Source organism: Pleurodeles waltl, chromosome 10 (genome assembly GCF_031143425.1).
Source record: "Pleurodeles waltl isolate 20211129_DDA chromosome 10, aPleWal1.hap1.20221129, whole genome shotgun sequence".
NCBI lineage: Eukaryota > Metazoa > Chordata > Amphibia > Caudata > Salamandridae > Pleurodeles > Pleurodeles waltl.
This window is the reverse complement of record NC_090449.1, coordinates 943,274,782-943,299,617: the sequence shown is the minus strand read 5'-3', so window position 1 is coordinate 943,299,617 and position 24,836 is coordinate 943,274,782. Positions and strand designations below refer to the sequence as shown.

The 24,836-nt window shown below is 42.3% G+C and overlaps 1 protein-coding gene across 1 annotated transcript in view; it reads right to left on the bottom strand.

Annotated features, from left to right (window-relative positions):
* Positions 1-6,027: 6,027 nt before the first annotated feature.
* The window catches only part of SLC25A13 (solute carrier family 25 member 13), a 587,939-nt gene continuing 569,130 nt past the window's right edge, over positions 6,028-24,836 (bottom strand). Inside the window, exons 16-18 of the mRNA XM_069211738.1 lie at positions 9,663-9,821; positions 9,474-9,564; positions 6,028-7,289 (exon numbers count right to left, since the gene is read on the bottom strand). Of these exons, the coding sequence (XP_069067839.1) occupies positions 7,100-7,289; positions 9,474-9,564; positions 9,663-9,821 (440 nt within the window). The 3' untranslated portion in view covers positions 6,028-7,099. The remainder of the gene's footprint in view (positions 7,290-9,473; positions 9,565-9,662; positions 9,822-24,836) is intronic.

The following is a 24,836-nucleotide window of genomic DNA, read 5'->3' as shown; positions in this document are numbered from 1 at the left end:
GTTTGGCCATATTTCAGAGCTGCAACATCACTGGAGTGCCCAAAAGCACAAGGTGTGCAATACTCAGAGACATGGCCAAGGTAAGAAAGGCTGAAAGACGACCACCACTGAACAAGACACACAAGCTGAAACGTCAAGACTGGGCCAAGAAATATCTCAAGACTGATTTTTCTAAGGTTTTATGGACTGATGAAATGAGAGTGAGTCTTGATGGGCCAGATGGATGGGCCCGTGGCTGGATTGGTAAAGGGCAGAGAGCTCCAGTCCGACTCAGACGCCAGCAAGGTGGAGGTGGAGTACTGGTTTGGGCTGGTATCATCAAAGATGAGCTTGTGGGTCCTTTTCGGGTTGAGGATGGAGTCAAGCTCAACTCCCAGTCCTACTGCCAGTTCCTGGAAGACACCTTCTTCAAGCAGTGGTACAGGAAGAAGTCTGCATCCTTCAAGAAAAACATGATTTTCATGCAGGACAATGCTCCATCACACGCGTCCAAGTACTCCACAGCGTGGCTGGCAAGAAAGGGTATAAAAGAAGGAAATCTAATGACATGGCCTCCTTGTTCACCTGATCTGAACCCCATTGAGAACCTGTGGTCCATCATCAAATGTGAGATTTACAAGGAGGGAAAACAGTACACCTCTCTGAACAGTGTCTGGGAGGCTGTGGTTGCTGCTGCACGCAATGTTGATGGTGAACAGATCAAAACACTGACAGAATCCATGGATGGCAGGCTTTTGAGTGTCCTTGCAAAGAAAGGTGGCTATATTGGTCACTGATTTGTTTTTGTTTTGTTTTTGAATGTCAGAAATGTATATTTGTGAATGTTGAGATGTTATATTGGTTTCACTGGTAATAATAAATAATTGAAATGGGTATATATTTTTTTTGTTAAGTTGCCTAATAATTATGCACAGTAATAGTCACCTGCACACACAGATATCCCCCTAACATAGCTAAAACTAAAAACAAACTAAAAACTACTTCCAAAAATATTCAGCTTTGATATTAATGAGTTTTTTGGGTTCATTGAGAACATGGTTGTTGTTCAATAATAAAATTAATCCTCAAAAATACAACTTGCCTAATAATTCTGCACTCCCTGTATACGACCCCGATGTCATCATGGCAACCACAACGCCAACGACTGATACAGAGTCGTCGATGTCACCTGACTGCACACAAGGGTACTGCTCGAAGAAAAATCTCCGGATCCAGTCTGACGCCAGGAGAAATTCTAAGGTAAGGAATCTGCAATTAGAAGTCTCTATCAGAAAGTACAAAGCAAGACCAGGGTAAAGTCACAAGTTCAGGCCGACTGCAATGGTGATCAGGCCTGATACAAGGATCAGTTTAGTCTCACTGAAAAAGTTACCTTCTTATAGTCTGGCACAAGGAGTTTTGTTTGCAGTGGAGGAGGTCCCAGGGAGCCAGAGCATGCTCCGAAAGGTTGTCTCTGTAGTGCAAAGAGCGACCGGGAGTCACAGACAGTAGTTGCTGTAGCGCAAACTTAAGGTTGGGCATCACGGATCATTGTTGCTAGAGCTTCCAATTTGAGGTCACAGCTGTCTCATTACTGTAGAGTGAAGTGCAGATATTGCGTTACTGGTCATCACTGGTGATTGCTGTAGCAGGAAGAGTCTGGTTCACTGGAGCTCCATGTTGGCAGTCGTCGTGGTAGGCTAAGTCTCTGTTGCAAAGTGCCCCAAACCTTCAGGATTTCACCTTTCTTCTTAGGAGTAGCTCCACTGATGCCAGCCAAAGGTTCACAAATTGGAAAGGCACCTCTTGGTTATCAGGATCAAACTCCAGCAGAGGCTAGCAGGGATTAGGCAGGCTCAGTTGCAGGTCCAGTACAGCAGGTCAGCTGGCAGTTGCTGGAGGTCACTGGAGCTTATGCTGTCCCTGTGGCTCCGACAGGTCAGTCAACTGACCTTGGGAGTCACTCAGCTTAGCCTAGGATGATGGAAGCAGGTTCAGTCGTCCTTCTTAGGGAGCAAGGCAGTCCCCAACTGCAGGGCAGGCCTCTGGTAGTAGCAGGGTGATCTTCCTGGAGGCATGGAAGTCTTTCTTCTGTAATGTCCACATGCCGAGGAGTGCTCTGAAGCATTTTTCTGAGGGGTCCAATATTTCCACAGTCATGTGACACAGGACACTGACAGAAGGCAGTAATGGTTGGGAAAAGAAAATTAAAATTTTCTTTAAAAAATGGCATGTTCAGACTTGTGACTTAAAATTCAACATTACCTTTAACAAGGATTTTAAATTACAATTCATTTAAGTCTAAACATGACATCTCTATCTGCTCCGAATCCAATGTTTTCACCTATTAAATGTAATAAGCTAACCTTGAGTTAGTCAATGGGAGAGATTGACCCTATAGTAGTGGAAAACGAATTTAGGAGTTTTTCAGTACTAGGACATGTAAGACAGGATCCCACATATTGTTTATAAATACCATGCAGCCTGGCCCATGGGCTTTTAGGGCCTGCCTTAGGAGTGACTTTTAAGTATTAAAAAGGAAGGTTTAGGCCTGGCAAAAACTTTATTTTGCTAGGTCTAAATGGTAGCTTAAAACTGCCCTACAGGCATCAATGGTAGGCCTGAGACATGTTTTAAAGGGCTACTTTAGTGGGTGGCAGAATGAGTGCTGCAGGACAACTAGTAGCATTTAATTTACATTCCTGGGCACATGTTGTATCATACTGAAGACTAACAAGTAAACATTGTGACAATCAAGTGTAGGCCATTTTTATATTTAGGAAGAGAGAGCACTAGCACTTTAGCAGTCATCACACCAGAAAAAATCTAATTCAGAAAACAGGAGGGGTGAAGGCAAAGGTTTTGGGGGAATAGTACAGTATGTCCAGTCTAAAACGTACCTTTGCTAACGCTCTTTTTGATGTATACTCTCGCCAACCACAGATTCCTCAGCTTGTGAATATTCTCCTGGCATCAGACTGGATCCGGAAACTTTTCAGCACTACCTATACGCAACGGTAGCTGGCATTATGTGGCTCTGTGCCTATGCAATTCTGCTTGAGAAGTGATGCGTGGAGCCGCATATAACCACCACCCATATGTGCTGACGCCAGTTGTTTTATATGCTGTCCACGACCCAACACAGGGCACAGAAGCAGATTGGTTTTATCAGTGTGACGATCTCTGGACTGGGGACCTTTTTAGAATGAAAAGAGTCCAATTCACAGAATGGAGAGGTGGGAGGGAAGGAAGAATGAGGAATCTGCAATTAGCCAGAGCATTCATCAGATAAAACATTACAGAAGCAAAGTAAATGGTCTTCTGATGGATACTTCTAACGGCAGATTCCTTACACTGTGAATAGAAACCAAAGCAGTAACACCTCAGAAGGTGGGTCCTTCAGCAGGCTGAGACCAAAAAGTCCTGCAGATGCTAACAAGCAAAGTGCCTGCCTTGAGGGATCTGGTTGTTCAGACAGTAGTTCTTTGTGAACGTATGAAGCAATGCCCATGTAAGCAGCCTGACAAAGGTCCAGGACAGGCATTCCGCATGCCAACACAGTGGCAGCAGCCTTGGCTATGGTGGAATGAGTCTGCAAGCCCCCTGGAGGCCTCTTAGTCATTGCATAGCAGACTTTGATACTGAGAATAATCCAGCAGGAGATGGTTTTTTCTGCACTGACTTGCCCCTCTTCACTCCAATGAATCCAACAAAGACTGATCATCCATACAATGTTCCTTGGTCCAATCTGTGTAGGAACTTAGGACTCTTACGGTCTGGGCAATGGAGTCTTTCTTCCTCCTTAAAAGGATGAGGTGGAGTGAAGAGTGCTGGGTGGGTGATCGTAGCAGATCAAAAGTAGTACACATTAGGAATGTGAGGACTAAATTCAAATCCCACTGAGGCATGATGAAAGATGTAGGTAGGAACACCTTGCAAACCTTGGGCTACTGTACAGCAAGCAAAACCTAGGCTACTGAATATCAGAGTGCGAGAGAGTAGCGGCCTAGGAAAATGCTGGCATTGACAGATCATAAGGAAAGGCTGTTGGACAAGAAAGACCTGCTTGCGGAAGGTCAGACCATGCCCAGACTCCTGATCCAGAGGAGAAGCAGGGAAGTAATTCTGATTACTTCTGCTAGTAGACACCAGGCCACTAATTTTTCAGAGGTTGGGTGTTGCATAAGAAAAATCAGGTTGCTCAGAACACGATGGGGCTGAGATATTTTCCGGTTTACTGGAGGCCCAGAGCATGGCTTCACCCATGCCCCTAGTAAGGTATCCATTAGGTGCTCATTGTAAGACAGAAGAGGCTCTTTGTGTGCTCGACCTGGTTGGAGGAGCTCAGTTGGTATATTTGTCTTTACCTCAATGGTTGGGAGTACTTCAGTCGCCCTTCGCATTATCACACTGAAAGAGGCACTGGCCTCTATAGCATAGCCAGTGAGAGACCAACCCAGAGTCTGTAAAAGTGTTCAGGCCACAGGCATCTTGCATTTCCTTATACCAACTTTCACGGGTGTAATGAGGTACCAACTCAACACTGTCATCATTTTGGTCATTTTCTGAGTCTGTGCCAAAATGATTTTGTATAACTTCAGCCACTCAAGAATCTAAGGACTATGTGTTAGAAACTAATGGACTGCCGGAAGGCTGTAGCCCGGAGGGATCAGGGTGTAGCCTCAGTCGAGACGAGTTTGGCTTGGAGTCAAAGAGCACGATCTTCCTCTGGCATTGATGCTGATGCTCGAGCTCAGGTTGTGGCACCAGGACTGAGGGAGGCACTGAAGCTAGTGCGGAACCTGCAGCTGGCAGACCCATTGGTGGGATTCAAGTTGGAAATTTGCAATTGCTTGGGGTCTGGAGGCATGCTAGAGGGAGCTGGTAGGGTCCAGAAAGACAGCATGGCTTGATTAAATTCTTCTACCTGCTGTAACATGGCCAATAGGCCAGGAAACTTGGGTTGCTTTGGGATGAAAGTCAGAATCAGCTCTGAAGGTGATCGAGTTTAGGAGAGAAACCAAGAGGCAGGGGGATGTCCTCACACTATCTCTGCAATTTAAGAGTTGCTGGAAAGGGCCAAGTCACTTGGACATCTTGTGCTTTTTTTCTTGACTTATCTGATTACTTCAACTGTGAGGATGATCTGCCGACTTCAGTATCGGGATGACACTTTTGACCTCAAGCGTACATGTCTTGGGGCCATATACGTAACCCCAAGCACCAAAGACATGCCTGATGGGGATATGTCACAGACATCTGTTTGCAACAGTCTCCAGAAGGCTTGAATCCTAGAGTCTTTGGGGGTGACATTTGCCCTTGCACAATGGCATATTTTTAATTTTTGAGAGAGAGACTTGTCTTCTAATAGACAAGATGGTAGCTCTGGATCCAAATCTGATGGTGCATAAACCAAGGAACTAATATGACTGCTCACAGGTGGTCCTTATATGCACCCTGCATGCCTTGAGCGGAACAACGTTGGCCTGGAGCCACAAAATGACACCTACCCGTGTGCAGACATACTGCTGAAAAGTTTCTGGATCCAGTCTGACACCTAGGGAATATTCACAAAGTAAGAATCTGGGGTTATAAGTATCCACAGGAAACAATCACAGTGAAAGACAGCCAACTATTAAGTTAACCGATCTACTGCCAAATGCTGTATGTCTGGTTCGGCAGAAGCAAAATGTTAATGAGAACTGACAGACCAATGATTGAAGAGAGCTGAATCCAAGCTTTCCCTATGTGTACATATTATGTTTTTTTTTTTTATTTGTGATTTTGTTTTTATTACATGAGGTTTGCAAGACAGCTAAAGCGGTCTATGGGCTAGGCCTAAAAAGGCCAACACCTATTGAGCTTATCCAAACCTTGGAAGATATATGCAGGATTATTGAAGTGCTACCAAATCATTAAGCAGATCTCTAACATATTTATTAGTAAAAGTGAAGTATTATGAAGGGTTAAACACATTCATAAAGATCACAGGGAGAACATGTTCAAATATGGGCAGAAGACATGGCACACAATCATTAACGCTGAAAATGATGCAAGGCAGTACTATTTATTCCGTAGTTTGACATGTTTATTTCTATGCTCACAAACACATACCCTCCTAAACATCTTTCAAGGCACAGGAATGTGCTAAATGTAAATATAATAGACTGCAGAACCACCCACATGATTTCATTAACCAAAGCCAAGGACATTATCTTCTAAATTACATTAAGGCAAATGCCATCCATACAGTACATGGATTTATTATACAATTTATTTTACTAAGCAGCATTTTGTGTAATACAGTATACAAATATGAATCAAAATATCTGTACATTGTACATGTGTACAGAGCCTTTGGATGCCAATATATTGGCAACAAAATGTTAAGTGCTCAAACACCATACCGACGTTTTTTGATTTTACCACCAGTTCAATATGTTGCCTAATTATTATTGCAGAAGAGAAGTTTCTTCAAGAAAAACATAGTTGACCTACAATCCAGAAACAAGACCTGTGCGTGCAAACATTTGTTAAAACGATGAGGCCAACATGGCTATTTTATTAACTCACAATTACAAGTAATACTTAAACATTCAGTGTATCACTGATTAATCTCTATATTACATATTCTAAATAATTCTGCTTTTTCTGCCATGATCAGTGATGTGTTAACATAGTATTTTGTGCAATCAATTTGGCAACCACTTTTAAATACAAAGTTCAATTTGGTAAAACATTCTTGTGGCTGCAAATAAGATTCCACTTCTAAATTGATGCAGCACCCTATTTAAATCTCTTCTCCTATTAACAAAATAAATGAAATATTCACATTACAAACTATGGTTTCTTTGCAAGTCATCAACACATACATAATTGGAATGAATACAACCGAGAGCCTGGCTCGCTATGTGGTCCATCAAGGCTTTCACAGTGATCTCTCTACGGAAGCACAGAGAAAAAGGCTCTTTCATTAAAAGCTCCTATATTAAAATCTTACACAAAACAGATGACTAAAGTGACAAATGGAAATTAAGCCATGGAATATTAACAGGTGAAGAGATGCTTCTGAACAGCCTCGAGTCACCTAGAAGAAAAATCCTGGGCTAGAAGATCCTCTTTATGAGCTTGCGACTTCAGCTGCCACTGAGGTAGGAGTCGATGGCTTGAATCGTGGAAGATGAAGCCCAAATTTGCTCTCAATTCCTGCAAACGTAGCAACAGCAAGTTTGTAGCCACCAACGTGGTCGGGATTTGGTGCAGGTAGTGTGATTCTGGATTTTGGAACTGGTTCGGATCCAGACGGTTTCCTACAAGATGAAAAACAAATCAAGATCATGATTGATCAAGACTGTTATGAATACTTCTAAAGATGTTCCAACTTAAGCCCAACCTGCCATATCATCTGAAGATGTGCACTAGTGCAGAACCTGGAGCACACACATTTTCCTCTATTTTCAGCGGAGGTAAATGAAGCAAACAATTTGCTCCAAATATCTGAGAAAAAAATAGAGCCATATGATTTCACAATATTTGTGTTCAGTATAAATAGTAGGAAATCAGAAAAATATGTTGTTTCTTCTTTAAAATGTGAAAAAGACTACACTAGAGGCAAAATCAGCTTGTTTCAATCCTTACTAGGTAAGGAGCAGACCAAGTGTAATTTAGGGCCAGAGGTACGACCGTTTTATTTTGCGAGTCTCTATTTGTGATCTGTTGCAAATCGCAATTAAATGTACAAATGTGATTGAGACTCATTTAACAATTCTCAATGGGGTTGCAAATGACCTACCTCATTTAGGGCCTGTTGTACAATACCTTTTTGTTGTCGCAAAAGGCTCAAATCGCCGTTTGCAACCGCAAAAAGGCCAGGTATGATATACCAACCCTACTTTGCGAGTCGGTATGCAGTTACCCACTTGCAAAATAGGGATTGTGATTCGCAATTAGGAAGGGTCGACGCAAGGACGTCCCTTCCTAATTGCGAATCGCTGTGGTATGTATGATTGTTTTGTGATCATGAATGCGGTCCCAAAACAATCGCAGTTAACACCAATTTCAAACTGGTGCTAACCCATACACAAAGGGGAAGGGGTCCCAGCGGGACCCCTTCCCCTTTGTAAATGCATGCAAAAGGCAAAAATATTTTTTCAGAGCAGGCAATGGTCCCAGGGACCCTATTCTGAAAAAATTAAAGAAAACTTTTTAGTTTTTTTAATGCATCATGTTTTCCTTTAATTAAAATGGGTTGCATTTAAAAACAAAAACAAAACGTCTTTACTAAAAAGCTGTCATAGACATGATGGTCTGCTGAGCCCAGCAGGCCACTATCCCTGTGAGTGCGGCCATTCCCAACAGGGTCGCAAATTGCGACCAACCTCATAAATTGTAATGTGTTTGTGACACATTTGTACATTTCCTTTTGCAAGTCTCTAATGACGATTTGCAACGAATCATAATTAGAGACTTGCAAAATGAAATGGTCATACATCTGGCCCTAATATTCATGAGGTAGGTTGCAATTTGCGACCCCCATTGGGTATGGCTGCACTCACAGGGATGGTGGCCTGTTGAAGTCAGCAGACCACCCACCGTCTGTGACTGCTTTTTAAATCAAAGATTTTTTTTTTGTTTTTTTTAAATGCAGCCCATTTCCTTAAAGGAAAACAGTATGCACTTCATAAAAAACAAAAATTTTAAAAAATTAAAAGTTTTTTCATTTTTTCAAGTAGGCAGTGCCACTACCTACTCTGAAAAAATATTTTTGCTTCCATTCAAAAGGGGAAGAGGTCCCCTTCACGTTTGCGAATGGATAACCATCAACTTGAAGTTGGTGGTAAGTGCGATTGTTTTGCAATTGCATTGACAGTCGCAAAACAATCTTACATACCACTGTGACTCGCTATTTGGAAAGGAAAACCTCAGCATGCACCCTTCCAAATAGCGACTTGCAAACCTATTTTGCGATTCGGGAAACATTTTACTGAATTGCAAAATAGGGGTTGTACGTACCAAAATGCTTTTTTTTGTCGCAAATGAACCGATTCTGCAAATCGGGCCGTCTTTGACAAGAAAATAGCTATGTACAGCTGGCCCTTAGTTTGGTTCCTATTCTTTTTTTTTTTAATAAGGAAAGCAATTACGGACCTGGCTTCTATCACATCTGTACACAAGTTTATATATTTTGCAATGGTTCGCTATCTGTCTTCTCCATGGTTGGCCTGACAAAATATTTAGTTTGCATTGCAATCGAAATAAAATCTGTGTTATTATACCGTAATATGCAATGAGTGAAACTGACGCAAAATGGATTGTCTCCGTTTTCTTTTTTTTTTACAACAGTGCTAATTTTATGAAATATGGTCCCTGAGGGAATCAATGGAATTGATTTTACTAAGAGTTCAAAAGAACTTGTCTCTCAATGTATACTTGAGCAATAAGTATATGAAACAGCTCTGTCCAATGAACGTGTATGTATTTACTCAAATACTCACACTCCGCCAAAATCAACATAGAACCATCTCTGCAGCAGCTCGTAAGTCAGCAGTGTGACGCCAAACTGTGGAGATGAACGAAAGACGCGGGCTGGAAGCAAAGAGAAAACGATTGCTCATAACAGATCAGCGAGAAAAGGTTTCAACATCACACAGTGAATTTTGCATTCAAATTATTTATTTGCCTACCTCCAGCTCCCTTCCATAAAGCTCTTTGACCCTCTTCGCGAAGTATCTTGCGGAAACAGTCTATAACTCCAGTGTAAGTGGTCTGGCCAGCACGTGCTGCCACCTGCAACCTCGTCTTGATGACGTCAGCAGGGGTGACCAAAGATGCAGCAGGCATGCCTAAAAACCATAAGAGATAGTATCTAAAGGGTAATAATTATGCTTTTAAAATTATTACTGTGCAACACTGTTATAGCTATATTTATTATTGAAGTCCAGTTCATTAGGTACAATCAAGCAAAAAGGTACATCATCTAATTATAAGAAAACCATTCACAAATAAGAGGCAATCGTTAAAAAAAAAAAAAAAAATTAGCCAAACTCAAAAGTGAACTCAAATTCCTACAAACAACAAAATGTTAACGTCATATACAAATTTGATCTGTTTTGTAGAATCTTGCTAAATGTCATCAATGCTCCTGACATGAAAACACTTGATTCCAACAAACGAAATTAGTTAATACTCCACACAGCCCCACCCACCCCCCACTTTATTAAAGAGTCCATACATTGAAGAGAAAACAAACAGTTTGCGTTATCCATTCATGCGTCATCAACAATCAACTCCAATAAGCGTGTTCTGGAATGTTGCTTTTGTTTGGTGACGTCTGCTTGGGTTTTGAGACCTAAGGTGACATCGTTCACCAAGTGACCCCTATAATAAAATGACCATTTTGGCCCCTAGTTGAAGGCCCCTAGTTTCTCTCTTTCTAAAATCACTGCACTTAATAGAATGAGCATTTGTTTTTTCTTCAATTACAATTTGAAATGGTGCATCTGTTTAACAGTAAAATCACTAAAGGTTTAAAATGTTTATGTTATGAAACGCTGGTCCGTATAAATACACCTCACACAAACAGGGTTACCCGAGGGATTCCTACCAGATGCATCAATGCCTTGTTGTAAGACCCAGCCTTTGTGTCACCACAGAGTCTGGCCTAGAGATCTCATTCCAAGGTAACAAAGGGGTGCTTCTCATGGTCAAGGTACTGGCAAATTATATTTATCACACCTCTCTCTCATTAATTAGATTAGGTTAGAGATTAGATTCTCCAAGTTATGGTATTTACATTTCACGTTTATTGTAGGATGGTGGGGGTCTTTGTATTCACAACTCTCATCTTCACAGTTATGCTTCTTTCATTGTTCATTATCCTAAGCATTGCAGCTCATGCATTTTACCGTAGATTGCAGTCATTTTAATAAATCTATTGAAAACTTTCCTGCATCTCCTTCATTGCCTGTGTGTGGCCGAGACTTGTTGCTACCGTGAGAAAAGGGTATTCTCCATTCCACCATGACCCCCCTGAGATGTTGCATTTTAGAGTTCATGTGTAAGGGCTGCCAGAAATAACCTTTTACTGTTTGGGTTTTTGGTGAGCTACTGCTTGTGAGCCTGGAGGGTTGGGCTGACAGTTGTGACTTGTTGTAGGATTGACTTAGTCGCCTACAAACAAAAGTACTGTCTCGCCTAAACCAGCAGCCTCGGCTAGGAGCGAGAGTCCAACTATGACACAATGACAGATTGCAATCAATCGATGTATATCTTAATGTGGAATCAGTGATAGACTTATGAAAGGACTTTGGCAATTCATCAAGATTATTTCTTCCACTCAACTCACTCAAGACAGTAAATAGAACAGAAATTAGTGTTATATGCCGCTCTAATGGATGTCCATAGCGCCAATACTGGATTCTGAAACTTCGTATTCAATGCTACAATGTCAAAGCCGTGGGCAACATACGTTCGTTCCCTCTAATGTGGTATCATAAGGGGGTGCATTTGCTTCCTCTGTGGCAAATTCCAAATGTACCCAACACAAGACTCTTTAGAACTGCAGTGACAGAGGAATCGCACAGCTGCACTGAGACAGCTCTCAGAAAGCCTGCCACTGCTGCACCTGTGTTGCTCTCTGTTTTGTGGACAGAAGAGAATACAACTTTGGCAGCGAAGATTCAGTGTGGTGGGTCCCAGCAGGCCCGGTGAACAGGTTACTTACCTTTAGTAGTGCTTTTTTGGGTGGATATTCTAACTGCAGATTCCTCACCTTGTGACTACTCCTAGACGGCACATTGGATCCAAAGTTTTCTCAGCATTGCTTCTGCAAGCCAGCAGGTAGCATCATGTGGCTCCCCATCAGATTTGTTCCACTCTGTGACATCGTAACTGGACATAAGCACCACCCCTATGTGCTGCCATCAATCTCTTTCTTGACTCTGTCATCACAATGTGCTTGGAGCTTGACAATGAATCGGATGTGAAAGTGTGCATATTCCTAGTCTAGAACTTTTTAGGTTTTCTGCACTACCTTATCCTTCTTTGCCTCAGAGAATTCCACAAAGAAGCTGATCATCCACACAATGGTTCTTGGGATTATCAATGCAGAATTTCAAGACTCCTCTGCAGTCCAAATGATGGCATTTCACCTCTTCTTTCGAGGGCTGAGGCAGAGCAAAGTATGCTGGAATGCGGGCATGAAAGGGAGTCACAACCTTCGGCAGAAATGTCTCTGTAGTCCTCAAAATGATTTTGTCCTGGAAAAAATGTGGTCTATGGAAGCTGAAACAAGACAGCCTGCAGTTTACTCATGTGACATGCTGAAAGTATTGCAATGGCAAAGACTGCTAGAAGAGTCAGGTGATGCAGAGCACAGCTGTGTACTGGCTCAAATAGGATACACTTAAACGTAATAACTATTTAATGGTCTACTGCAGCATCACAAAAGGTGTGTGCGAGAACATATGACCTAAACCTTTAAGAAAACAAATCTCAAAAGGCAATTTAAATAAGAACAGTTGGTCTGGAAATGCGAAAGGACAAAAGGGGGTTCAACAAATACCCTTTCACTTTGCCCACGGTAAGTCCTTGTTGTGCTAAAGAAAACACAAAAAGTAAAACATCCAACAACTTTGCTAGCACCAAGTTTGTTTGGCGGGAATTACAAGAGGAGGCAAACGTATCCCAGAATCTGACAAACAGATTTTGTAGATAGGTAATTGGCTGCAAGAATGACATCCATAACTTGGGGAGGAAGATCAAAAGCAGTCAACTGACACTGCCCAATCTTCATGCACGGAGGTGTACATTGCTCAGGCATGTGCAGGACCCTTACCTGATGCTGTGACAGAATATTCTCTTGAAGCAGCAGGCTGACTCATGCCCAGAAGCTATAGGTACCACACTCTCCTGGCCAAATCTAGAGCCACTAGGAAGACTTGAACCAAATCGTTCTTGATTTTCTTCAGAACTCAAAGCAGGAGAGGTAGAGGAGGAAAGGACTATCAGAGTCCAGAGCTCCATTCTAGGTAGAATGCATCTGAGAAAGAGAGCACTCTTGGGAACTCCAGCAAGCAAAACTGTTGACATGCATGCTCTCAGTACTGGTGAAGACATCAAGCAGGGGTTCTACCACTGCTGGAAGACCTAGCACCACCTCCGGGTATAACTGCCGTTTGTGATCTGTAAGGCATCAGTGTCTGAGCTCATCTGTTCTGGAGCTTAAATATCCTGCCAGATGGCACGACCATGGAAATGCCTTGATTGCTCAAGCCAGTTCTAGAGGTGCAGAGCCTCCTGGCACAGGACCAGGACCCGACTCCACTCCACTCTGATTGCTGTAGTACCACACACCGAAAGTGTGGTCCCTGAGGACCTGAACCCGCCTTCCCCCTGCTGGTTGAAAGAAGGACCTTCAACACTTAGTGGATGGCCTACAACTCCAACAAACTTATGTGGTTCGAGTCGCCCCTGGAGATTAGAGAAGATCTTCATCTCTCCCTGGTGCTCTCCCCAACCTAGTAGCGATGCATCAGTCACCAATGGCAGCACTGGTTGGGGAAACGGGAGGAGTCTACCGCCAGTCCAACTGCAGGTCTTTGCGGTCTCCTCCGAATCCTGAATGGATTCCAGTGCCGAGCCAGCTTGTGCCAACTGGTATAGTCCACAAGCACGCTACAAGAGGCCAAGAGGTCTCAAAGTAACTCGCACTGAGACCCATGGGTGAGACTTAAATATCAGGATCATAGCCTGAATGTCCTAGACTCACTGAACCTGAGCAAAGACTCTAAACTGCATCGTATCCACAATGACTTCGATAAAAGCGAACCTCTGTGAAAAGTCAGGTTTGGCGATTGATCGAGAACCCCAAAGATGTTAACAGGTTTGCCATTGTCTGAAGACAGTACACAACTAACTGTGGTGAGTATGCCTTCAAAAGCCAGTGGTCGAGGTAGGGGAAGAATGACATAGCCAACCTAAATGTGCCTAGCCATTACTTTCTTGAACACCTGAAAGACACTGGTGAGGCTGAAGAGGAATAAGGAGAAGTTAAAATGCTTGTGGTTCACCTGGAACCTTCAACGCTGTGAGACTGCAGGACGGTAATATGAAAATAAGTGACCTGCAGGTCCAGCCCTACCATTGAGTCTCGTGAATGGTAGTGCTGGACATCTGCTTGTGACAATCCCTACTAAGCTTAACCTCTGTAGCTTTTGGTGGGAACATGTTTCCTTGCACACTGTAGTAATAATTGTTTTTGTAAAAATAAAAAAATAAAAAAAAAATTAAAAAGAAGAGGGGGTGAGTGCCAGATCTGTGACCAAAGGAACGGAAAGAAAGGAAGTGATGCAAGCGTGCAGGGGTGGTGCTTACATCTGGCTCTAATGTCACTTCTGAGGCGGGAGGAAGCTGATGCACAGCTGCACAACACAGACTTGCTGACACGGGGAATCAATGCTGAGAAAACAAGTATAGATTCAGTCTGAAGACTGGGGGTATTCACAAGGTGATGAATCTGCAGCTACTGGCAGGACACCAGGTGTTTTTTTCCAAATTGGTGTTAAGGTAAATGCAAAGGGTAGGGATGTTCACTCTGATTGTAGTGTTGGAAGATCACAGGATATCTGGTATTGTTTTTAAAATATGGGTTGTGGAAAGACATGGAAACAGGACGTGGGTTGGGTGGTAGGACACCAGGTTTAATGAGAGACATGAGAGAGACGCAGGTGAGGCCATGTTGTGTATGGCTCTCCCATGACTCATCTACAGCTGATGACAGTAAGAAAAGAAGTAATGGAGGGGGCCATGCACTACATACAATTAAACCTGGTAGTTGTGAATAACAGGAATTTTTTCATCTTGGGGATCTAATGACATCATATACAACTCAAACTTCACGCTTGTTGTCATTTAGATATGTCGCAGAACCACTTTGTGAAAAAAATACATATTTTCAGCAACCCATCTATAATTTATATGTCTATTGATACTTCAATATTAATTGCTAATGTTACTCAAACTGAACTGAAAACCTTTTGTCCACCTCAGTAAGTTGAAACCTTCAAGCAGAAGAGACTACTTCTGTTCAGTTCTTCAAACCACTGGGCTATCTTACACTACCGCCTGGGACAACTCCTGGTGGCCCAATGCCCTCGGAACTGCCCGATCTCCGAGTGACCATGCACGCAACCTCGGCATCATTCTCGACTCAACGCTGTCCATGGCCCTACAAATGAAGGACATTTCAACCTCATGCTTCCACAGTCTTCGCCTGCTCTAGAAGCTCTTTGAGTGGATCCCCACTGACGCAAGAACAGTCGCCCAGGCACTCGTCAGCCGTAAACTTAACTACGGCAATGCATTCTATGCCGGAACCAAAAAACTCCACTCGAGACTCCAGAGAATACAGAACGCCAGACTAATCCTGGACATCTCCCGCCACATCTCTGCCCACCTGAGAGACCTACACTGGCTCCCCGTCAACAAACATGACTTTCAAATTCCTGACCCACGCATACAAGGCCCTCCACAACATCAGACCTGCCTATCTCAACCACTGCCTCTCCTTCTACACTCCCTCCAGGCAACTCCGCTCTGCTTAACTGGCCCTTGCCACCATCACCAGGATCCGGAAGAACATGGCTGGAGGAGGATCCTTCTCCTACCTCACCGAGCAGACCTGGAACACAATGCTGCTCCACCTCAGGCAGTCCCCATCCCTGGCTCAGTTCGACTGACCCGTGTCCCCAAGCTAGAACCTTGAGACCCCTAAGTGATAAGCCATGCTATATAAATTATGATGATTGAGTCATTGACCATTTTATTTAATTATGGATCCAAGATCTATAGAGCATTTGGTGTAACCTAAGCAACTTAGAAACCACCTTCCCTTAGCTAAAGTAAAGCCAGTTCAACAAATTCCCCAATGTGCTTATTCTATGGTTTACTACTTAGAATGGTCAAACATTTTTTAGGCCAAATTATACCAGCCTGAGTGTCAGATAAGACATTGATTTAGCCTACCCTAATACTGTGCTAATGAGATAATGAGCTATTTACAGTAGTAGTTGGTGGTAATCTTGACTGAGAGATAATGTGCAGGCAATGTATTGCTCTTAAGAGATCACTCACTATACTTTATCCCAGTTATCAACCCTGTCGGTCCCCTTCCCAATGCCACACATACATCATGGTAAACTTTGCAAGTTTCCAACCTATAATACACTACCACACGACTGATTACTTCCACAATGGCTTCTACCTGTACCCAAAAAGGCACATATGGCAGGTCTCACACACTCATATTGTTTGTATTAACTTAGCTGCAACACAGACTCAGGACAGATTGTTAAGTCTGCCAGAACCATGCAGCTGCACACTCTTGACAGCTCAGACAGACGGGGTAACACATATTCCAGGCAGCACAAGTGCACTTGTGTTCTGCTCGGGAGCCTTGAACTGCATGCAGGTAGCAGCTGCACCAGTGGAAGACACATGCTATGTTACTATAGTTCAGATGAATTTAGGCATTGGCTTGGCAGGGTTGTCCATCAGTGTAGGTATCAGCCCATGGCATTTTGCAGGTGTGAACAACTTAAAACAGGCATTGGCAAAGCCTATAGTTCTGACATTGTGGGCTTTTGGTGCTATCAGTGCTTGTTTTGTCGTGGTTTTTGCAAACCTTTACTGTTAGGAAAGCCGCTGAGGTGGGAAAGGGTCAAAAAGCTTCAACAGGGTCATAAAACTTCTCCATTCACTGAATAAACCCTGTGCTATTTGATAACATAGTGATCACGTTTTATTTGCATGACAATCACTGCTAAAAAAGAATAAGCCTCTTTCATAGAAACCACATAAGCGTTGAAAGGCAATTCTGTTTTTACATATTAGATAAACTAATTTTCACCAGAAAGTATGGGTTCACGGTGAAATGGAAAATCTAGCTAGCTCAGATTTGGTAAACTGCACATTACAACATTTTATGAACCGATGTGGGGACTCCCACAACTCAGTCAACTATTGGTTAAATGGGGTCTAGGAAAAAAATATAAACTGCAGTATTGCTTTGTATTACACTGCAGCAAGAAGGATTGTATCTTGCATAAAATCCAGACTCCCAAAGACAGGAAAAAAATCTGAGGAGTTTTCTTCTGGTTAACTTTCATAAAAATAAAAAAAAGCCAATAAATGAGCGCGTGTAAGCACATACTGCATTTTATTACTTGCTTAAGTCATTTTATAGGGACAAAACGCCATTATTCTAAATCCTATCTCAAGTCTCAAAGACAAGTGATTTATTAGACTTTTTTATTCTTCTCCTGCCTATGGAAGCGATTTCAGACTGAGATAACTGGCACTTTGAAGTCCCTCACAGAAGCTGTCTTTATAGCTGCCCACATACGATTACTTTTTCCCCTTTCTTAAAGGAAGAATGTCACAAACGATCTTACCAACCTGATAACCTGTACTTTGATCTGTGACATTTCTTTTAGTTTTACACCACAGATCCAATGCTTTACTATATACGGACTACCAATAACCCTATGCAGACAGATGCAAAAGTCAGAGCAAGTTTTAGGCACAACCAAGCAATGCAACATGCATCCTAAGGTCATCTACGACAAACTTTGACGATCACTCGTTTTGTACCCTTTCATGCTGCTGATCTCAAACAGACTATGCGGCCTTTATCCAGTATCTTTTTAGCTTGATTTACCATTTTATTATAGAGGGCTTAGCCATGAAATAAAATTAGGACTTCCGGTTTTATGGGTTTTTCTTGCATTTTCGCCTGTATTTTTCAATGTGTATTTTCTAATTTTACAGACAAAAAATGAAGTAGATAAATAAATGTGCACACACACACACACTTAGATGTCTGTACAGTATTAGTTCACCAAGTCCTTAAAGAGATAAAACAAAGGCACTTGCCTGAAAACATTAACATTGTAGTACAATACTGTGTACATCTGAAGCTGTTAGCGTTATTACAAAATTATCTGTCAATAACATCATATGCTGTCAATGCACATAACTATTAAGCTGCCACTCATGATGGAAAGCATGGCAAGACACTAAAAAGGGTCACATTTCTGTATATTTCCAGTTTTGAAAATAAATATCGACAGAGATGTTTTTTGTCGGTATTTGTGTGTATAAAAATCAGTAAAAATAGAGAACTGTGAGCCTAAATATCTAATGTTTTATTTTGGTGTCTGAATAAAACACAGCGACCGACTAACAAATTTTACAACACATTCAGATGCCCAATGCATCCACAAAACGTGCTTGCGCAAATTATAATTATATTTCTACATCAGCAGGTCTTTGATGTTGAAGTCAACTACAGGCTTACCATTTGCAGACTTGCTACACAGAACATATTGTTGAACCTCCGAAAGGTACAACTTTAACCGGTTTAAAAAACGTAAGCATGCCAATAATGGGTAGATAATGTGTATGCTCACAGAAGTGGAACAAACACTGCCAAAAACCAAATATGGGTGGTTTTATGAGTGAAAGGGCTTATTTACTGAATGGTGATGCTCTATGTGGATAGACGCGAGTGAAATAATGAGTAAGAATCAATGGATCAATGTGTGAATGCGTAGTTGGACGGATGAGCTCATGAGTGAGAGTGCATAGATGAATGGATGAAAGAACTGGAGAGCGTGAGTACGTAGATGGACTTATGAATGGACTTCTTAAAGATGTTGTCAGTTCATGGGAGTGTGGCTTGTCATTTAGAAAATAAGGACCTTAATTAAACGTGATAGACGTCCTGTCTGACCTATTTAGAATGGACAGAGGCGCTATACAGTCTAGATAGGATGAAGATTCACTGCTTCCTGGTGGATGTCTTGCATATGCCAAACTCTAAATAAGGTCCAATACACATACACATTTGTTGTGTTAGATATTGTTACATATCACCATGCACAGGTTTATTAGCACATAAAATATATAACTAAAACTTCTGTGTCTTTCCACCAGCAGCCAAGCTAACTCGCAAGTTTGTGCCACGTTGGAGGGAACGACACACTTTTGCATCACTGGGAGGAGCTCTGATATTATTGTCAATCTTCAACGCCACTAAGGAGATGCATTTCAAATTTGTTGGTCTCTAATTCTCACTTTTGAAAGGAAGGAGGATCCCCGGCACTGGGAAAGTTCCATCTCCCTTAAGTCTAAGATGCCCAAAGTTATCCTTTCTAAAGTAAAGGGGCATATCAGCAAATCTCAAAATGTCAACTATGGTAAGTAGTGGTTGACAGTCTGTATTTGTACGGCGATATGGCGTGAAGTCAGATTTCATAAGAGCATATAACTATCATCAAATAACATACTCAAGAGAGGATATGGACTTTTACTGGAGTTCAGAATGTCTTATTTAAACCCTCTACGAGCAAAATTGCTTAGAAAGGTAGACACGTGCCTGTCCTCTGGTGTGACTAGCAGGTCCCAAGCAGCTCCCAGAAGAGCAACAAAAGTGAGGACCATTAAAATGGGATTGTTGCAAAGTCATTTTTTTGCCCTGTGCACCCCCATTTTTTGTTGCTGAGTGGTGCTGATGGTAACGGACTCCGACTGTGCCTTGGGCTCTGTTAACCAGGCCCAGGCCAGTGGTATGTTTAAAGTACACACGTAGTAGAGTACACTAGGTATTCGGGTTCCCTTCCAATTGGCCTGACAGACGCTGGAAGTCCCTAGTATATAGTAGGGTAAGTGGGTACAATCTGCCTATAAGCCCCTGGTATATTATAGGGCATGGAGTTTAGATGCCCAGCAGAATTTCTGCACTGCTGTGTGCTCTCTGTCCTTTTGAATGCAGGCCTTCCTTGCAGCCTGCCTTTAAAAGTGAAATTCATACCATTTGCATGACAGCCCCTATAAGTCCCTAGTAAATATCATGGCTATGGGGTGCAAACTAATGATAAGACCCTAGTATATAATAGGGCATGGAAGTAGAGGGACAGCAGAATTGCTGCCCTTTGCAAGTGGGTGTTAATGGAGGTTTTCTATCATTTTTAAATGCAGCTTGACTTTGCAGACGGCATTTAAATGGAAATGATGCCCGATTCGACTTTGGTTCTATGGGCACTTTAAATGCGATTATCTACCTTATCTATATTAGGTAACCCCAGGGTCTCCCCTAGGTGTCCCAGGGGTGAGGGGGGACCATGGAACTATGAGCAGGGGCCTTATAAAATATGTTTTATAAACCCTGGTGAAGGCAAAACTGATCATTTAATTTTCCCTCCTTTGTAGATACTGGGCTCCATAGGCTATCATTGCAATATTATATTTTATCATAAATATAGTAAGAAAAAGCTTAGAAACAACATACAAGGACTTAAAAGATTTGCTTTGATAAATCCAGCAATTTGACATTGGTGAATTTATCACACCTTGTACAGAAAAGGGGTTATTAGGCTGATCTTTCTGTGAGCCTAAAAGCAGCCTTCTGAAGGTCCCCTCTGATTGGTCAGTGCTAACAGGATTCTGGGTATCTAGGGCAGAGCCTATCTGGTAAAGGCAGCTCTGGAGCAACACAGAAATTCCAGAGAAGGAGGAGGAGTAATAAAACATACAGCCTCAAAGGTGAGCAGGACAAGAGGGAATGCCAGATCACTTAACCCCCACCTTCTGGACCCCTCAGCCAGATACCAGGCTTAAGGAAGGAATTTGCAGATGTTAGGAGGAGGAGACCTATGTAAATGAGCCACAATGGTGGTTGGTTTAGTCAGCTCTGACTGCCCTGCTGAAATTTTAGCCATCATAGATTTTGGAAGAATGGTGCTTTCTGGGACAGGCATATGCCACACTTTGGAGGAAGTGACATGTATCTGGGTGTCCCTCTGCATTCTATTGGTCAGGGTGCCACCCTTCCTGATGCCCAGAAGCTGGAAATAAATATGTGAGAGGTGCATAGACTCTCAGATCTGCTGCCTGAAACTACAAAGGATGAAGGACTGCCCTGCTGTAATCTATATCTGCACCCTTGACCTGCATTTCTGAGTGAACTGTGACTCCTGCACAATCTGGTACTACAGCCCTGGGGACAGTGCCTTGCTTCAAGAAGGACTAAGGAGTGGACTCCCTGCAGCTACAGGTTAACGAAGCTTTACCTGCATCATCCCCAACAAAAGTCCCCAACCTGGAGTGCATCCAGTGGACTTTTAAGGATTTCCCCAGGTGCATTGTGGTCTAAAGTTCCAAGGACCATCGAGGGGAGTCCAGACCCTTAAATCTGTGTTTTGGACCCTCTGTACCTTCAAGGAGGACTTCAGGAAAGACCTCCTGAAGTTTGGAGATTTTTTGGTAAAGTTGGCGCTTTGTGTTTCTAAGCACTAAGAAGTGATTATTCTTTAAAAATTAATATCTCCTGTTCCAAGGACCATCCAGGAGATTCCAGACCCTTGGATTTGTGTTGTGGACCCTTTGTACCTGCAAGGAGGACTTTAGGAAACACCTCTTGAAGTTTGGAGACGTTTGGAGAATTTTGGTTAAGTTGGCACTCTGTGTTTCTAAGCACTAGAAAATGTTTATTCTTTAAACATTAATATCTCCGGTTTCCTACATTGGATTTCTGTCATTTTGGTGTCTATTAAATCATAAAAATACAACTTTACTGAACCTGTATTTGGTTAGTGGCCTTATCGCTAGTGGTAGGTTCATACTTACCACTGCCAATAACCCACTTTCCAACAGGATTATAGTGACAAGTGTTATTTGCAGCTCTTAGAAATGGCAAAACGTGGTATTAAGCGCTATCTAATAATACCATTATTATAATTATCTCTTACCTGAAAGGACTTAGAAGCTAACTGCAAGAGCTCTTTGTTCCAGGCAGAGATAGGACTACATAATACTATCACCTAAGCATGACTTGAAATGGCCAGCAACTCTGCAGCAGGGAGAACGAGGCAACATAGTGGGTCTCTGGAATATTCACAAGTTTTAGGTAGAGCTTGCAAAGCCCCTCCCTCACTCGTCACTGGCCAAGCTACATTGTTATGCTAAAGTCACAGCAAATGACATTTGATGTGAACACGACCTCATTTGGCAGACATCTGACTGTAAGGTGATGCTGGACAAACAATGGGTAGTAATGAGTCTGGGCAAGGTGCGGTTTAGATGAACCAGACAAGTGAGCTCCTAAATCTTTTTGCGCACTAAAGCTGCATATTCTCATCAAGCTTGCTACATACGTTTTTTGGCACAGGCAGACCATTACATAAAGTGATAGACACTTGATAAATTCCTTCATTTTTACGTTTTGTTCTAATAAACAAACATCAATTTTTTTTAATGAACATTGGGCGAACTGCAATTTCTACATTTGCGAAACCTGTTAGTGAAGGTCATAGCCGTGTACAGTTTCTACTCTTATTTAATGGTGTTAACAGACAAAATATATTTAAGGTGTGCACCTGTTTGATTTTTATTTAACAGTCGTGTACCAAAGTATGCTATTTTAGCCTGTGAAAGGGGTCTGTATTGTTGGAGGTAATGAGGGCAATATAGTGGCAAACCATTTGTTTTAAATGTATCCGTTATGTGGTACCTTTAATAGTTATTGCCATTGCCAACTATTACAATTAATCTGCTGTATTGAATGGAAAAAAGTACAATTTCAACACCTAACAGACAGTGCTTTTCATGCAGAACTTACCGAGACTTAAACCCTGAAAGTGCTTTATCATTTGCCCAAATTAAAGATCACAGCTGGTTATGTACTTGGCCTGAAGATGAATCTTGGGACTCTACAGATGCAGAGATATGACCGCCTGGTGCTGGCCCTGCAAACGCTCAAATATCTGGGAATTATGATCCATCATACCTGGGGTGACCTGATGGACGGTTACCTGAGCTGTCTGTATCAAGGGACGGTGGCCAGTCTATCATACATCCTCTCAAAGCTTCAAACGTATAACCGAGATATAACGCTCCGGAACTACATCAAATTGCCTGCGACTAACAGGATGAATAGGCTATGGTGAGGAGACTTCCCGATTTAGGGCCAACCCTTGTTGGATACAGGGACCCTAATCCACCGGAGTGGCATGCTTCATCACTGCACTGGGTCCCGCTCCTCTTCCGGTGTTGCTTGTTATACGCGAAGGGCATCCTTTCTGAGCTCCTTATGGAGATATTTTATCCTGAATTCAAAAAGCAAATGTGGCATTTTGCTCTTCTGCCTTTTTTAGGTTTTCTTCTTAATCCAGAGGGTTGGTAAATGTAGACTGGGATAAAACATAGGGCGAAGTAAAAATTAGATATGGAAATCGGTAATAGCAATTTATTATCAACTGGTTTCCATAATAAAGTTAAAAACAGTGGGGTACTCGCTGGACAGATTTATGCTTTTAATTCTAATGGGTAACCTGGGCCAAACACTGGTTGCTCTGCCGAGGTCAGTGAGGCTCTGGTGCTCACTCCTGTTATCGACTACGTAAAAAGTTGCTCTTTCTGAAATGGTTACACTGGCTCGCCTCCTGTATCACCTTGCAAACGCTCACTAACTGTTCTGGTGTCTTAATTGTGGGATGCAGGAAGAAGGAGAATTGTGAGAGGGAAAGTTCAGCCGCCGCTAGTGGATTGCACCTGACTTCGCGTTACACTATCTTGCCATACAACAACAGTGGTTGGAAATGAAACTCTCAGAGAGTCTGTATTTGGTGTTTGGGTATGTGGTAAGGGTGTCAGTGCAAAACCTAGAGCTGATGAGCCAGAGGTGTATCAGATTCTGGAACGAAAGGGCCATGGGATAGTGACAAATCAGTAATGAGAGCTGCTCCAATGCAGCAGACTGGACTTGACAGTGATAACGACTCAACTGTGAAACAGACATTTGTGTGAAGTTGTCGGATAAGGTCTCCTTCAATGCATGCTTCAAATTTATTTAGTTCAATTTCCTCAAATGGATATATTTGACTATGAGGAAGTGAAATAAAATGAACTCAGAAATTGATAATGGATGCGCTAAGTGGGGCAGAAGGTGCTGGTTTCTACCATATGGTCTGGAGCTGCTCGTGCTGCAACCTTTTCCGAAGAAGTCAGGGACACTATCTCCAAACTGATATGTGCCTGCTGAGCCACTTTCTCAGATCTGAAAAAATAATTACCACCCTTTGGTTTGCTCAACTTTCCCTTCTCGTAGCAAAACGATATATAGCCAGGAGAAGGAAGTCCAAGAAGGCTGAGGAGAGAGATCCCTGGAGATGCAAGGAGTCTGAGTTTGGGACAGGCTGGGCAGACTGACGAGCCTCAAGCTGACAAAGGTGATATATATCCCATAGACCTGACCAGTGGGAAAGATGAATGGATACCGTTTGCTGGGTTGGTGCCATGATTTAAATGTCAAACTGGCACTGACGAAGTTAACAGGAGACCCTGGAATTTAAGTCTTCCCATGAGACTGCCCTAATTAGTGTAGGAAACATAGTTAAGTGTGATGTGGAATCCCCCTTTGAAAGATGGGTTGCTGTATAATTAATGGGGTTGGTTTATCTTTGACTATTGAATCAAGTCTTGTATCCATACCATGCAAGGAGGCCATAAGAAAACCGATTGTACCTATACTGCATATCCAATTATGACGTGGAAGCTATATAGGTACATTATAAAAGAAACAATAAAATGGTGGAAAACAATTAGCCTACATTAAAGTTGAAAGCTTGAACGTGCTGTAGGCTAGTGTCCTATGCAGTTCTGTAGGGCACCTCGACTCACCTTTTTTGACCTACCCTCCAGACTTCATGGATAAGACACACTGTCTTGCTGAAAAGAAATACTTTTTTTTATTTATTTATTATTATTATTTTTTAACATGACTGGCCAAATTTTTCAGGCTC